The following is a 15,741-nucleotide window of genomic DNA, read 5'->3' as shown; positions in this document are numbered from 1 at the left end:
GAATGCTACTCATCCCACCAGTATAGGTACAGTCTGCGGTACAGAATAAACTTGTGCTTATGTGAAGCCCACCCTGAAATAGTGAAGCCCACAAAGAGAAGAATTGCAGAATTGAGCTCAAAATGCACAACATTATCCCAGGTTTTACCAACTTAAAGTTCCAAGCTACTTTCCCTGCACTCGTACACTGCTTAATATTCTATGTTTTGATATTAATAACCCATGGTTGCTTAAATAATTCACACCACTTCATAGAAACAATGTCTGTTTCACAAACTAGAGATAGCAAGGCTACCTTATAATATTGCCAAAAAAAGTAATGAAAAGTACCAGATATGTCGGTTATTTTTGTTAAACCCAGAGCTTGTTACTGTTGTCAGACACGAAGCTGCATCAGCATAAATCCAGTCCACCGTTTATATTCTGATTATTAAGTGCCTACTTTATTACACAGTGGATGTTTATTGAAAAGTGTGAGCAAGCCCCAGCAAAATACTTAATGCCTATCTTATAGTATATGTATGTTAGCATATGCAGCACACCGGATATTCAGAGAATAATGCTGCTGCTAATTATCCAAAAGTCCTTCTACGTTTAAAAACCTTGTGTCACGGTAAGCTTGTCTATGATAACAAAAAGCTGGTATATCGGTTTGACGGGCGGAGACGTCCCCGCCCGACACCCCCTCTGAGGACACAGGTCAGAAGGTCTCGTCCTCGTCCCTCCGGGACATGATGAGCTGCCTCCGGGGCCCTGTGAGGTGCGGTACGATGGCCGGGGTGTCCTGGGACCACGAGTCTAACTTAGGGCTAGAGGTGTAGCACGGACCCACCCTTCCTGCGGGCCCCTGGGCCCCGCTGTTCAGGGCCGAGTCACTGGGGATGGATGTCAGGCGGGTGGAGGCCAGCTCCGGACCCCCAGCCCCGCCCCTGTCCAGCCGGGGGTCGCTGGTGCGACTGGGGGACTGGGGGTCCGCGCTGAAGTACAGGGTGGAGCTGGACTCGGTCGGGCAGTAGTAGTGCTCTGGGCTGTCCCCGAACACGGACTTCCCCTCGGGCGAGCTGCGTTTAACGCGCGACAGCTCAGAGTCCAGCCGGCTCTCGGTCTTCATGCTGTCTTCCGTTTCCGTTTCCTCCTCCTCCTCTTCTTCCTCCTCCTCCTCCTCTCCCTCCTCCTCCTCCTCCTCCTCCTCCTCCTCCCCTGAGCTGACCGACGTGGGTTCGCTCACACTCTGGAACTCCTCCTTGCAGTCCGACAGCGGTGCCAGCCCCTGGGCCAGCGAGTCAGAGGCGGACACCTGGTCCACGCTGACCCCGCCCGCCGTGATGGTCCCCTCGTTGCTCTTGAAGCCCTGGTTGTACTCCTCCATGTCCAGGACGGTGGCCGTGCCGCCCTCGCCGTAGGCCCGGCTGATCTTGGCCAGGTCCCCCGTCTTCATGGCCAGCCGGATCAGGAGCCAGTGGTGGTGGTAGCAGGGACACGCGCTGCCGGGCCGGGCCCCGCAGGGTCCCGGGTGCTCGGCCAGGGACCCCGCGGCCCGCGGCAGGAAGAAGCTGCCGTGGTTGGGGATGGCGGGCAGCGGCGCGCTCTTGTCCCCCAACGAGAAGAAGGACTCCCCGGGCTCCAGGCAGGCGCTGCCCATGTGGCTGGTGCGGCGCAGGCCCTGGGAGATCTCCGTGGACTTGGGGTGGAGCAGGCGGTAGTACAGGACCATGGAGGCAGCGCCTGGGAGAGGACACACATATAGCTTAATAGTGGCTCCACATCACTGAGTGCTTATTGAACACCTTTGTGTTCTCCAGAGACCAGGGCAAGGTCAAATTGAATTTGTACATAAATAGTATCAGGTAAAAATAGCCTTACTTCATTAATTATTTATACACACACACACATTGGAACCGGGTTCTGTAACCGTCTGGCATGGCTCAAATCCACCAAAAGGTAATTGAGCCAAAACACTACAGGGGTGTTTCAAGGAAGGTTAAATACATGTTTTTGTTTGTTTTTTGCTTTAAAAGACACCCAAAGCACTTTACATAGTGAGTGTGTGTTTGTGTGTTTTTGGGGCGGATATTATACTAGCATGCGCCGGAACGCTCCCCACTCACCGGGGAAAGAGCCAGTCCAATCAGAGACCAGGGCATGGTTAGGTGGCCAAAGGCCATATCGGTAAGAGCTACAATGGGAATGGGGCCAGGACACTGGGCTAAGCAACCCGTCATCGGGCAAGTAGGCCAGAGTGGTGAGCACCACCTGGTGGCCCTGCAACACCTCTACCAGTACCATGTGGTCTCCCATCGAGGGATGGACCAGGGCAGCTCAGGTGAGCTCCCAAAGAAACCAGCAGTGCTAGGCAGGTAGCCATGGTGTCGGATTTGATTCTTGCTAAGGGAGTTCTGTGTTCAAGCAAATACATCAAACAGCTCTTTAAAGATCCCATGGCATGCTACTTTATGAATGCTTTTATATAGCATAGTTAGTGGGCCTCTAATACAGTACTTGAAGACGTTTAAGAAATGCAGCCTTGGTGCAGAATTACAGCCACTACGAGCCAGTCCCACAATGAGCGCTCCACAAACGTGCCGTTTTTAGAGGCGGGTCAAGTTGGAGGGTGGGGGTGTGGCCCTGAGCAGCTTGTGGCCACGGTACCATGCGCTAGTGTTTACAGTGGATGTATCGCAATGGCGAGGCGCACACAGCTTTTGGCCGTGATCTGCACACTCCGGGTGCTCCGGCGGGAGTCCTGGAGCTCTATATCTAAATAATATCATATTATACATAGATATCTATATAATATAATATATTTTATCACGGCCAAAATCTATCGTGCCTCCAGACGATATAATGAATCTCAAACGACTTTGTCGGGTTCTCCAACGTCTCTGGTTCTTCCACATCAATCTGAAGTAGACTGAACCGCGACATGGAGGAGAAAGGGATTGTTGCCCACAATTGTTCACCGCGTGCAGAGGGCAGCGGGCCTCCGGCGGGAGACAATCGCGGGTAACAATCCCTTTCTCCTCCATGTTGTGTTTCATGTACTTCAGGGATACAAAGCCAAAGTTCCTTTCCCCCAATTCCTTCTCAACCATGGCTGAGATAACCCCCACAACGAGTCTCGTTGTGGAAATACCAGAGACGTCAGAGAACCTGACGCAGTCTAGTCTTTTCACCAAATGCAAGCTTGCCTTATTGTGTTGCGTGTTATGTGCCATAACACCAACAGCAGAACAGTTATCCAAAGAAGTGTACATCACTTGCGTTACAGTGTGTGTATTGACACACACACACACACACACACACACACACACATGTAGCTCATTGTCTCATTGTCGGGCCGAATTCTCTCTGCGGCAAAGCAGAGAAAGGGGAGGTAACATGTCCCCGTATGACGATATACGGGGAAAATTCCAAATCAGCGCGTATGAGTCTTGTTTTTTCAAAGGCAGAGCAGGATACCTAGTGCTCGTTTTACACCGAACGTCATTTCTAGCTACTGGGGGACCATAGGCAGGCTAGGGGAACTCATATTTATGTTAGAAAACCTCATAAAGTGAAATGTTCATGCCATGGGACCTTTAAAAAAACTCTGACATGACATGCTGACATGCAGACATGCAAGCCAACAGGTGATTTCCATGTAAAGTTTGAAGTCAACCCATTAGCGTCTCTATAAGCCAGCCTGTTTACCCAGAATCCCTGGCAGTACCTACACCCCAGAAATTGAGGGTTACCATGCGCAAAGTACAAACACAGCCATGAGATCCACATCTCAAGGGCAGCGGCGGACGGTGGCCGGGAGAAGGCCTTGGCTCTCACCCAGGAGGAAGCTACAGAGCACGGCCGAGGGGAGGGTGACGCTCTCCCACGACGCCTCGCTCAGGACGTCAGAGGCGGCCAGCAGGAGCATGGCGTTCTCCACCAACATGAACTAGAGAGAGAGAGAGAGAGAGAGAGAGAGAGAGAGAGAGAGAGAGAGAGAGAGAGAGAGAGAACGAGAGAGAGAGAGAGAGAGAGAGAGAGAATGAGACAGAGAGACAGCGAGAGAGAACGAGACAGAGAGACACAGAGACAGAGAGAGAGAAAGAGAGAGAGAGAGACACAGAGACAGAGAGAGAGAAAGAGAGAGAGAGAAATAGCGACAAAGAGACAGCAAGAGAGAGAGAGAGAGAGAGAGAGAGACAGACAGACAGAGGGAGAGAATCACTCATCTAAAGACAGCCCTGACGTCACTGTCGGCTCGGGACACAGAGGTGAGGATGACAACGCAGAGAATATGTGTGTGTGTGTGTGTGTTTGTGTGTGTGTGTGTGTGTGTGTGTGAGCGTGCGTGCGTGCATGTGTGTGTGCGCGTGCGTGCGTGCATGCATGCGTATGTGTGTGTGCGTGCGTGCGTGCGTGCGTTTGTGAATGAGTGAGTGTGAATGAGCGTGTGAGAGAGCAAGCGGGCATGAGTTAGCATTTCTTTCTCTTTGTATGCGCGGGTTGCGTCCGCAGTGTCGGTCAATGACACCGTAACACTATATCCGTGGAGGACACTTTGCTTCTAAATAAAACCCATGCCAGTAAGGGACTGAACTACACAAAACGAGTGGGGTCACACAGAGGAAAGCCCAGATTAAAACTGAGGGAAAGATTTTTTCATCTTGCGGTCGGACGACACACACCCCGTAGAAGCCGGCCACATGGTAGCGCGAGGGCCCGTCCTTGACGTTGAGGAAGAGGAAGATGTGGACCAGGCCCATGACCGCGTTGAAGGCCCTCCAGCACCAGGGGCCCGTGCAGATGTCTGGTTGCTGGGAGACCAGCCAGAAGGAGGCTGTGAGCCAGTGGAAGCCTGAAGGTCAGTGGGGAAGGTGAGACAGACTGGTGAGGAGGTAAGATAACACCTGGGGGTAGCGTGGGCCTACGAGCACAGCAGAGCCCCAGCGGAAGAGCCTCCGATGGGCTGAGGACACGCTGCAGCACACCTGGACAGTATTAACGCGGTCATAACGGTGTTGAACAACACTAATATCAGTATTTTCACATGCTGGGAATTCACATTTACATTCAGTCCACACAAAATCGAAATTATTTTGACATATCATCAAATTCATAATTATCGTAACGAATATCAACTAATGTTGGTATTGGAACGATACCCTCAGCGAACATCACTTATCGTATGATAGTAGGAAAATAAAGTCTCATTCCATAGGAATTCTGGAAGACTGGTCTTGGTTGGTTTGAGGGCAAAAATACATTTCTAAGTCCCAGCGTGTGCACACTGTTACCAATCAACCAATACCGTACCACCTAATAACACCGCTCTACCAAACGTTCCTGAAGGCATCCGGCCTCCCGTTACTCTCTCCTCTGTGCGCGCTCACCTGCCACTCCCACCACCCACCAGTTGAAGACCCGGGCGAACACCATGAGGCTGGTGACCCTGGCCGTCAGCATGCCCGCCCGCCAGACCAGCTGGCACAGCAGGGCGGCGGGGGGCATGTCCAGGTGGCCCGGCCGGATCAGGCAGCACGCCCGGCTGTACAGCACCAAGGCCCAGGACAGCGACAGCAGGCAGAAGCCGCAGCAGTAGGCCACTGCAGGAGGATGACGGAGGAGGGGAAGGAGAGCAGAGAGTCAAGTAGGAAAAGAGACACGCTTCACTTTAGGACTGCTTTTAGTGACCATGTTGGCTTTTATCGCCGCCCTGATAATGTTCTTCCAAACGGCTTGGATTAATTTGAAATTAAAACCTTTTAAAAGGTAAGAGGACCATAGTAGTTCTTATCAAACAGGGTTAGACCTGCATAGTTATTTTCTCCTGCGCAGCAGTGCCTTCCCTATCTACTATGCATCAAATGGATCCTCGGCACCACTGAGCAACCGAGGCACCGACACAACCAAGAAAGTGTAAAGCAGGAGGGTGGAGGCTGGGTGTACCTGGGGACATGATGCCCACGTCAGTGGACACCACCACGTAGGCCTGCAGCAGGCTCTGGGGCAGGGTGAGCACCAGGGCCTCCAGCAGCCACAGGGCAGCTACGTCCGCCTGCTGCATGACGGCGGCCCCCAGCTGGCCCACCGAGCCCTGCAGGTACAGCACCGTGCGGATGCACTCCCACAGGCTGCACGGGAAGCACGGGATTTAACGGTTATTTTTTACTATTATGAATTTGATTGATTGAAGTTGATTCATTATTATTATGTTCAATCTAAATTCAAATCCTTCTCAATGTGAAGTGCATTCAACCCTGAAGATACAACCCAGAAACTGCAAGAGCCATGCTGTTACATACAACGGATAAGCACGTTGGAACGGAATAAGCAAAGCAAGAGCTACATCTTAGAAACAAGATATAAGGACGTTTACTTTTGCATTCAATTATTTTCAAGGAATGGATTTTACCTTTGTCAACCCTTAACATACTCTCAACAGACTGGAGATATCTAAAAGGTAGAAATCCTTTCAACACTTCCACTAGGGGGCTTTTAAAGGTTTCTATTGTTAATTCATGTTGCACAGCCTTCAGCGATAAGCACCAAGCCATGCATGTTGCTACTAAAACCGTTGTCAGCGCATGCCGCCAGCCAGAGTCCTCACCGCTTGAAGATACCCAGGTGCAACAGATGTACGACGGAGAGGTAGCATCGCCGGTCGTCACCGTCGTCATGGTACCACTTGGCACTCAGGGCCTGCACCGCCACCCCGGGCAGGAAGAGGCCCAGGGTAAGCCCCGCCCACTGGCTCTCCTCGTTCCACAGGTAGAAGCCAAAGCAGTAGAACACTGAGCAGGGGAAAAAGGACTTCAGGTGAGTTTAGAGACCGATATCGGGCCAATCCCAAAGTCCGGACTCACGGACTCACAGACTTTGCTGCGTGTTCTCGCGAAATTATTAAGGCCTTAGGGCCGTCCCGATGTCGAATTTCAAAGGGCATGAGGGTTTGAGTCCTCACTTACCGAGCCCTTTCCGTGAGTCCGCATCAGGGCAGACTTAACCTAAGGGAATTACCGATCAAAGATTACAGATCAAAGTGTTGTGACGTTTACCGCAGACCATAGGGAAATTCGGAAATTAGGAAGGTAAACAACAACAAAGAAATGATTCATAATTAAGAAAGTTGTAAATATTGAATATGAATCTGTTCAATGAGGCAGCCGTCTCCTGTGCCTTGGCCATGTGGAAAGCAACTAACTCAAAATGAAAATTCCCAAACCGGCAACCGGCAAGTGTCAGCAACATCTTTGTCATTAAACGTTGCCAAGGTAACATGTTCTCTCGTGAAGTGCTGTCCCAATCCCATTTTACCTATCTGAGCCCATGTGGCCTCACACACTCACTCACTTAAGTTAATTAGCACCTGAGATCAATTAAGTCTGTGAATCCTGAGTCCTCAGGGCTCAGGGATTGGCCCCTCATGGTAGGAATGTGTTGAGCCATAGGATAGATAGGTAGGTAGATACGTAGACTGCAGACATTGGGGTTTGAACCAAGAACCTGGGAGTCACACACCCAAACCAGTACTGATTCTTGCCTTCAGTCTACTCCATTAAAAGCATTTGATACACCTAACAGATACACAAACAAACGGAAGTTATAAGTAGGCTATAGATGGAAATGGGGCAGTTGAGGGCAAACTAAACGCTCTAAAATCCAGACACGGCAGTTAAAAACAGATTATGGTGCAATTTTATTGCAGTTGGAAAATGTATACAGCACAGGCTGTCCTCACTGTCACTTTCCCAGTATGCTGTGACACCTCATCTCCCAGGCTGTGCCCTTGTCAGCAGCATCGGCCCCAACCGAACGCCTCTGCCAATGACCCCAGAGGCTCCGAGTCCAGGATGAAAATCAGTTGCACAAGATGAGTGATGCTCAATTATTTACATTATAGCCTATTGCATCAATGCAGAAATGCCAAGGGCATTATTTTTTAGAAAACACCGTGCATTGGAGCTGAATCGGTGATTATCTTCACACACATACAAAAAAATTGTGGTGGTGGCGAACAAAAATGTATGTTCAAGGTTAAACCATTTGTAGCTCTACTGACAGTATTTTGCACTACAAACATATATGCAATGCAAAATTATTTCATTTCTATAGAGCTAACCCATTTGGAAACGCACATTTTGCGCATCGGTCCGGCTGCGCGGCCAACGCAGAGAGAAGCTCGACCTTTAATTGGCCAAGGGGTGACTTCAGGTATTCAATGGAAGCATGCTCTCTAGCTAGAGCAGCTAACCTCACGGATGGATTCATGTGTAGAGTAGCCTACTAAAGAATGGCTTACGGAAGAGCTCCAGCATCAAAAAACAAAATGTGGTCTACGAATATAACGTGAGGAATAGCCTACAGATGTACACATGAACAGTATGAGTAACACACTTCTTATCTCATACACGTCAGAAAACATCAAACCCATTCCCCTGCTGTGTCTATGGGAATCTCACGCTCACTTACGCGCGGTCCTCTCCGCCACGACCACCAGAGCCGACGCGCCAAGCAGAGCCGCCTGGCACCACGCGGTCCAGCAGCGGCTCCGCCGAGCGGCCGCTGGCCTCCTGTGCGCCAAACCCGCGGCGGCGGTGATCATGATGCGGGTCGGTGAGTGGGACAGTAACCCGGAGACATTGTCCAAGGCATCCTTCTTCACCTTCTGTCCATCCGTCACACCTCCTCCTCCTCCCGCTGCTGCCACTCTACCGACCAAAATATCTGACGTCACAGCAGGGCTTTAAAGTGACAGCGCGCTCGGCGGCGGCGCGCCTGTACACGCACGGCCAATGGCGGCGCGCCTGGACACGCACGGCCCATGGCGGCGCGCCTGTAGCCTACAGGCACGGCCCACGGCTGCGCTTCTGGACACGCACGGCCCACGGCGGCGCGCCTGTACACGCACGGCCCATGGCGGCGCGCCCACACGCTCGGACCGGGGCAGCGCGTTATCTCCAAGTTACCGTTATATCCATCCCAGGCAAATCGGACTGATTAAATGCTCTACATTTTGATCATACCTCGGGTATCTGGGTCAAGAAGCTCTTAAGTGCAACTATTTACTTTAAATAGAAGTTCGGTTAATTACAAAAATAATATGTAGTTACCATATTATAAGGCTGTACGTATTAGGCTATGCTGGATACGTACTGCCTCACGGAGACATTATAACCAGGGGATGGAGCCAGTGTGTTCAGGGTCCAACGTCTAATTCATTCCAAACATGACTACTTCAACAGTTGGTGCGTTCTATCGATTTGCACAACCTGGGCTCCAGTCCATTACGGGCATGCCTCACATATATCCAAAAGATGCAAGCTGAAAGTCACGCCATTTTAAGCACACTTGGTTATTTTAGTAGGCCATACTTTCTTAAAAGGCGGGCGAGAGATAGAAAAAAAATACATGTGAGAGTTCCAGTGTTTCCTGTAGAAATCGTTTGCATCCAATTTCCCTGAATAGTTTAATTATGGGAACATTTCCTATAAAACAAGGCCAAAACAAAACAACAAGTTTATTGTAGCTCTGAAGCATTTTAAACATTGAGGAGGGGAGAGACCACGGGAGAAGTTTGGTTTAGTTACTAAAGCAAACTTCTGGTATGACTGGTATGACATAGTTTTGGTATGACATTATGGATGGTTAATTGTAGGTGGTTGCAATTGTTACGTTTATTGTTAGGAGTGTATAGATACTGTTCTATAGTCAAGTTTAGGCATTCTTTTAGAGATGGTTGAGGAATTATTTTGGAGTATTTAGGAGATTAGATAAGATTAGTGCTTAGAAATTAGGTTATGATTTGGTTATAGATGTAAGGTGTACGTGAAATCTGAACCCAAAAGCAGAATAAAGTTCCAAAATATGTATTTGAAGCAGAGCAAGGCTTCAGCTCAAACATTAACAAAAATCAGCGGCTTGCCGGGAGGAAGTACAAAAAACACAATGATGACAAAAGCAGGGACAAAAAACAAACACAGAAAGAAGAGCCAGGTCACCGCCGGCAGGAGAGGAGTCCAGGAGCAGGCAAAAGGTCAAAACTGGAGGTAGTTCCAGAAATATGCAGACAAGCAAGCAAGCAAGCAGGCAGAAACTGTCAGAAAGAACTGACTAGCCAAGTTAGTAACAAGTATAAAACAATCTGACGAGGTGACACTAACAACAAAGGGTATAAATAGGCTGGCTAGGCAGGATGTACAGGTGAGAGGCGGAGTCAGAGGCAGGATGTACAGGTGAGAGGCGGAGTCAGAGGCAGGATGTACAGGTGAGAGGCGGAGTCAGAGGCAGGATGTACAGGTGAGAGGCGGAGTCAGAGGCAGGATGTACAGGTGAGAGGCGGAGTCAGAGGCAGGATGCACAGGTGAGAGGCGGAGTCAGAGGCAGGATGTACAGGTGAGAGGCGGAGTCAGAGGCAGGATGTACAGGTGAGAGGCGGAGTCAGAGGCAGGATGTACAGGTGAGAGGCGGAGTCAGAGGCAGGATGTACAGGTGAGAGGCGGAGTCAGTGGCACAACAAACAGACACATGGTGGACAAAAACAAACAATAACCAGCAGGAGGCCACAGGGTCAATGAGTCCAAGAGCGAGCGGCTAACGATAGCGGGTTAGGTTAAGGTACTAGGTTAGGCACAATGATGGTCAGATAGTGGAGTGTGTAGACAACTACAAATACCTCGGGACCATCATCGACAGCAAACTAAGTTTTGAGGCAAACTGTGAGGCTGTGTATAAAAAGGCGAACCAGCGCCTACATTGTCTAAGGAAACTGTCCTCCTTCCATATCGACAGAAAGATGCTCACTCTGTTTTACAGATGCTTCATTGAATCTGTCATTTCCTTTAGCCTGGTGTACTGGTTCAGCAACCTACCCCTAAAAAATAAAACCTCACTGAATCAGGTTGTGAGGTGGGCCAGTGGGTTAACTGGAGAGCCACAGCTGAACCTAGAAACCCTTTACACTAGGCAGCTACAGAGGCTAGTTGGGTCCATCCTAGAAGATGGATCCCACCCACTACATGGTGAATTCCAGCCCCTCCCATCATGTAGGGTTAAAATGCCTGCAGGTCATACCAAAAGGTACAGAGGTAGTTTTGTTCCCTCAGCTATTAAGACCCTGAACAATACTTAGGCTATTTGTAGACTACACACTAATCTGTTTAAATCATGCACAGCCTTCTTAATCTATTTAATTATTTATTGACCCAGCTTTTTTGTATTGATATGGTGGTTTTTACTCTGTATTTTATCAACAGTATTTTGATAGTACTTATTGTGTACTTTTGATCTATATCTCTACGCCTGGAGCACTTGTTGTTACTGTTATGTCATTGTCTTCTGTCAATGTTGTCAATGTTGTCTGTGTGTAATGTGTGTATGCAGCCCACTCTTTCTACCTGCAATCAAATCTACCCTTGGGTACAAATAAAGTTACCTTACCTTACCTTACCTTATAACCCAGATGGGTTCCCAGTTTACAGACAAGAAATAAAAAATATAAATTGAATGAGGTCCTGAAGACTATAGTGTGAATCACCCGTTCCATCCCCATGCTCTTAATGCAAAAAAGAAAAGTCAATTTCATAATAAATGTTTGAGGGCATTTGATAAGCTAATGTCAATTATTACAGCCAAATCTGCTTATAAACTCCCATGTTAATTAAAATGTATATATATTCGGCATTAAATAAAAAATGGTGCAGACTGTAAGTTAAAATATTTCTATCTTCAATATCTTCAGGATAAGGCTTAAAGCTGCTTATAAGGCAGTGGTCCGCGATACGGTCATCGAAGGCTCTCGAGTCTCTAAAGGGTCCCTAAGGCTCCAGGTCCACCAGGCCAGTCTGGGGCTCTTCACGGAGACCCAAGTGTTGAACTGGAACAGGCAAGGACTTTTCATTATTAACGAGAATATTCAAGGTAAGTACAGTGTTGTGTAGGAGGATAGGAGAGACTTGAGAGACCAAGGGACAATTTTGGTTAAGGTTGAGCTTTAGTTACTATTTAGAAATGCTTATAAAAAAGGATAGTTAATTGTAACTATCGTGACTACACTTTATTGTATAATAGTCGAGGGTGTTCAGTTAAGTACAGGGTTAGTTATGTTAAGTCAGGTGTAAAATGATGGTTGCCAGGTTACAGGTTGTGTTGGAGGTTTTGAACCTTTGACCAGTGGGCGGGCTTTAGAGGGAGTTGTACATGATACTTCTCCCTATGGTGGATCGTTTTTGAGTGTGAGATTGAAATTAATTTAGTTTGAATTATAATTATTTTTGATTGGAATGCATAACGTTTTGACTGCCATTAAAAACTTGATTGAGAAAGAAATATGTCTGTTAAAACTGTTAAAAAGCAAATTTTTGGTTTCAGAATAATTATTTTTGTATGCAATGCATAAAGAGGCGGGCAGGAGGAGATTTCCTCATGAGAATGAGTGGCATTGAAAAGCAAAGAAAATGAAGGGACAGCGCCATCTTGGGGTATTCTTGGGTCATTACATTTGGTCATTTGGCAGGTGATTATATGCAGGTGAGGAAGAGATCAAGAGAAGCATTGCATGAATATTAAAGCAACGACAAAAAGCCAAGTGCTGAAGACAAAGTAAAACACATATTAAACACTAGCAAGGCCTCTAGAATCAAAAGGTGGCAGCCAGGTTACACATGTCAGTTGAGTTGTTCTTTAAAAACACGAAAAGTCTGACAAAAAGTGGAAAAGTCTTTAGACTTTATGAAATCATATGATTATCTATTTTTGGATACATTTGGTGCCTTATCAAGAGGTGTGAGGGTCAGAGGAAGAACAGGCTGACCTTATAAATGGTACATTAAGAGACCTCATCATACCATACAAGACTCATCTGTTGGCCTACAGGATGTGGGGCTGAATCCTAAGCATCTTAGATAATAGTGCACATAGATAATCTTACATAGAAAATGTAAAACTGGACCCATTCATTTTAATTGAGCGGCCATAAGGGCATTGATGCACACACTCATTTGTATGAGCATTATATTATTAAGTAAAGGTCTACTGAAAGCTTCCTAAATTGATTAGAACCAGTCCTTTTATAAATGAGCCTCTAGTAACTTCCCAGTAACTTCCTTTGTCACAAAATACCTCTGAACTATGTTCTTGGTAAATGACCAATGAGCAAATGGCAATACAACCACTCCCTGGCTGCTGTTGATTTGATTCATGATCACGTTTACTGAACCATCATCACTGGGTCTGAAGGGGAGTGGTCCTGGAGCAGTCTGGACCCCACACAGCCTCCACGTCCTCAGATGACTCCACTAGACACCAACACAGGGAACTCCTGAAGCTGATGGTAAGGCTTCTTTAAAGTTAACTAAAAGTAACTACCAGAACTGAGACTTATGAATTAATGTTTTTTACATGTATACTCATGCTGCTGCTATTAAGGATTCAGTGAGGTTTAGATTTCCTCTAATTGAAGAAGACTCTTTTGAAGAGGATTAGTTCAAACCGCTCTGCTGGGCAGTTGCATTTCCCTTCCAGGAGGGGGCGTTCATCATGTTATGATCAATCCGATCGATCGTTCTTATGAATCTTGTCGTATTGATTTCAATCAGGTTGTCGCCAACAGTGAGGAATTGACTAACGGGAATATTTTAGGCCACTTGAATCCCAATTCACATGTGAAAAGTAAATGTGAAGTTGGCATTTTATTTTCTTATGGTGTAAATTATGGGCTGCAAAAATAACTATTATGAAGAACGACACAGTTTTTTGCTTAGGACATTTCCTTTCCTAACGAGATGACCCGGAAATACTTCTGACCCGGTTGTTCGAATACTATGCTTAGGAAAGGTGCCTCGATGCGAACTTTAACCCACCTTAAGCATAGGTTAGGGAGACAAAGCACCATGCCAATACAGCTAGTTTAGTAATGGATGACAGGGCGGGGTAGGTTGTAACGCATGTTTTGAAAGTGTTACAACCATACAAGTCAATATTTTTTGTGATTTTAATAATTCTACAGAATGCCTAGAACATGGGTGAGGAAAACTGATCGTGGAGTGGATGCCCAGATACTGAAAAGAGCAGCAGAGGAAGTTAATAATGGAACATCTGTCAGGGCAGTGGCAAAAAAGCATGGTATCTGCCATGTTACGCTTAATAGATATTGGAAGAAGTTTAAATTTCTTAAAGATCAGGGATCCCGGGACCTTCCTCGGGTAGGATATGTCAGTCCAAACCAAGTCTTCAGCAGGGAGCAGGAGGATCTATTGGCAGAGTATATTAGCCAGGCAGCTGATATATACTTTGGGCTAACTCCACGCGAGGTAAGCATGAGAACAGTGTAGAATAGGCAATGTTTCAATGTTTGTGAATGATAAATAAATTACATAAAAGCAGGTAAAAGAAAAAAACATAGACAATCAACAGAAATGTGTGTCCTAACTCAGACTTCCTTTTATGCTTTTTCATAGGTCAGAAAGTTTGACTATCAGCTAGCCGTGAGTTTTGAAATAAATCATCCTGAAACCTGGGCTGATGGCGGGGCCTGACTGGTTCAGCAGTTTTCTGAAACGACACCCCAGACTATCTATTAGGTGTCCACAGGCAACAAGCCTTTCAAGGGCCACCTCCTTCAACAAGACAAATGTCGAGCTCTTCTTCAGTCGCCTGTCGGAGGCAATAGAAAAGAACCGCTTCGATGGTTCCGACATTTGGAACATGGACGAGACAGGCGTCACAACTGTGCAGGCACCATCCCGAGTGGTAGCACGCCGGGGGGTCAAGCAGGTTGGAGCCATGACGTCGGGTGAGAGAGGCACATTGGTATCAGTCGCATACGCTGTGCAAGCTCTGGGGAATTCCATTCCCCCATTCTTGTTCGTGTTCCCCCGAAAGAACTTTAAGGAACACTTTGTACAGAGCGGGCCATTAGGAAGTGCTGGAACTGCTAATAAGTCAGGCTGGATGCAGGAGGAGGATTTCTTGTCTTTTCTTTGTCACTTTGCGAAACATACAAAGTTGAGTCCAGAGAGAAAAGTTTTGCTCCTGCTGGATAATCACTCCTCACACATCTCTGTGAGAGCCGTTGATTTTTGCAAAGGTCAGGGCATTGTTCTTCTGACCTTTCCACCACACTGCAGCCATAAGCTCCAGCCACGTGATCGCAGTGTCTTTGGTCCATTTAAGAAAATGGTGATTGCGGCCAGTGATGACTGGATGAGGATGAATCCAGGCAAACCAATGACAATTTACAACATTCCAGGGATCGTGAGGAACGCCCTACCCACGGCCGCAACGCAAAGAAACCTTCAGGCAGGCTTCCAGTGCACAGGCATATGGCCTTACCATCCGAACATCTTTCAGGACTGTGACTTTGCGCCCTCCCAGGTCACCGATAGTCCTGACCCAGCTGAGGCTCTCCTGCCGCCAGGCTCCTCACCTGCTCACCTGCCGCCAGGCTCTGCTCCTCCTCCAGAGATGCCGAGCACCTCTGTGTCCATCTTAGGACCATTCAGTCCAACAATAATTCAGCCATTTCCGAAAGCAGGCCCAAGAAAAGAAACAGGCAAGGGTAGGAGGAAGAGGCGCTCCGAAATCTTGACTGATACACCAGCTGGCATTGGAAGAGGAGGACCGGCGAAAAGGAAAAAACATCAAAAATAAACTCTTTGGGGGTGATAAAGGAAAGAAGAGGAAGGTCAACCAAGAAAATGGTGAAAGCTCAGAACTTCTCGTCAGAGGAGGAAGAAGATTTTTGTGTGGTCTGCATGGAAACCT

At 47.6% G+C, this 15,741-nt stretch overlaps 1 protein-coding gene across 1 annotated transcript; it reads right to left on the bottom strand.

Moving 5' to 3' along the window:
- Nucleotides 1–700: 700 nt before the first annotated feature.
- xkr5a (XK related 5a) lies at nt 701–15,464 on the bottom strand (the record flags this gene model as incomplete). The annotated part of the gene is made up of 8 exons (XM_084483848.1): nt 701–1,725; nt 3,820–3,931; nt 4,668–4,837; nt 5,373–5,585; nt 5,929–6,113; nt 6,590–6,773; nt 8,452–8,690; nt 15,412–15,464. The coding sequence occupies 8 exons, from the start codon at nt 15,462–15,464 to the stop codon at nt 701–703; spliced, it is 2,181 nt and encodes a 726-aa protein (XP_084339974.1).
- Nucleotides 15,465–15,741: the final 277 nt, after the last annotated feature.

The sequence above is a fragment of the Micromesistius poutassou genome (genome assembly GCF_964030765.1).
Source record: "Micromesistius poutassou genome assembly, chromosome: 19".
Taxonomy (NCBI): domain Eukaryota; kingdom Metazoa; phylum Chordata; class Actinopteri; order Gadiformes; family Gadidae; genus Micromesistius; species Micromesistius poutassou.
The sequence above is the reverse complement of the archived record's forward strand: the minus strand, read 5'-3'. Positions and strand labels throughout refer to the sequence as shown.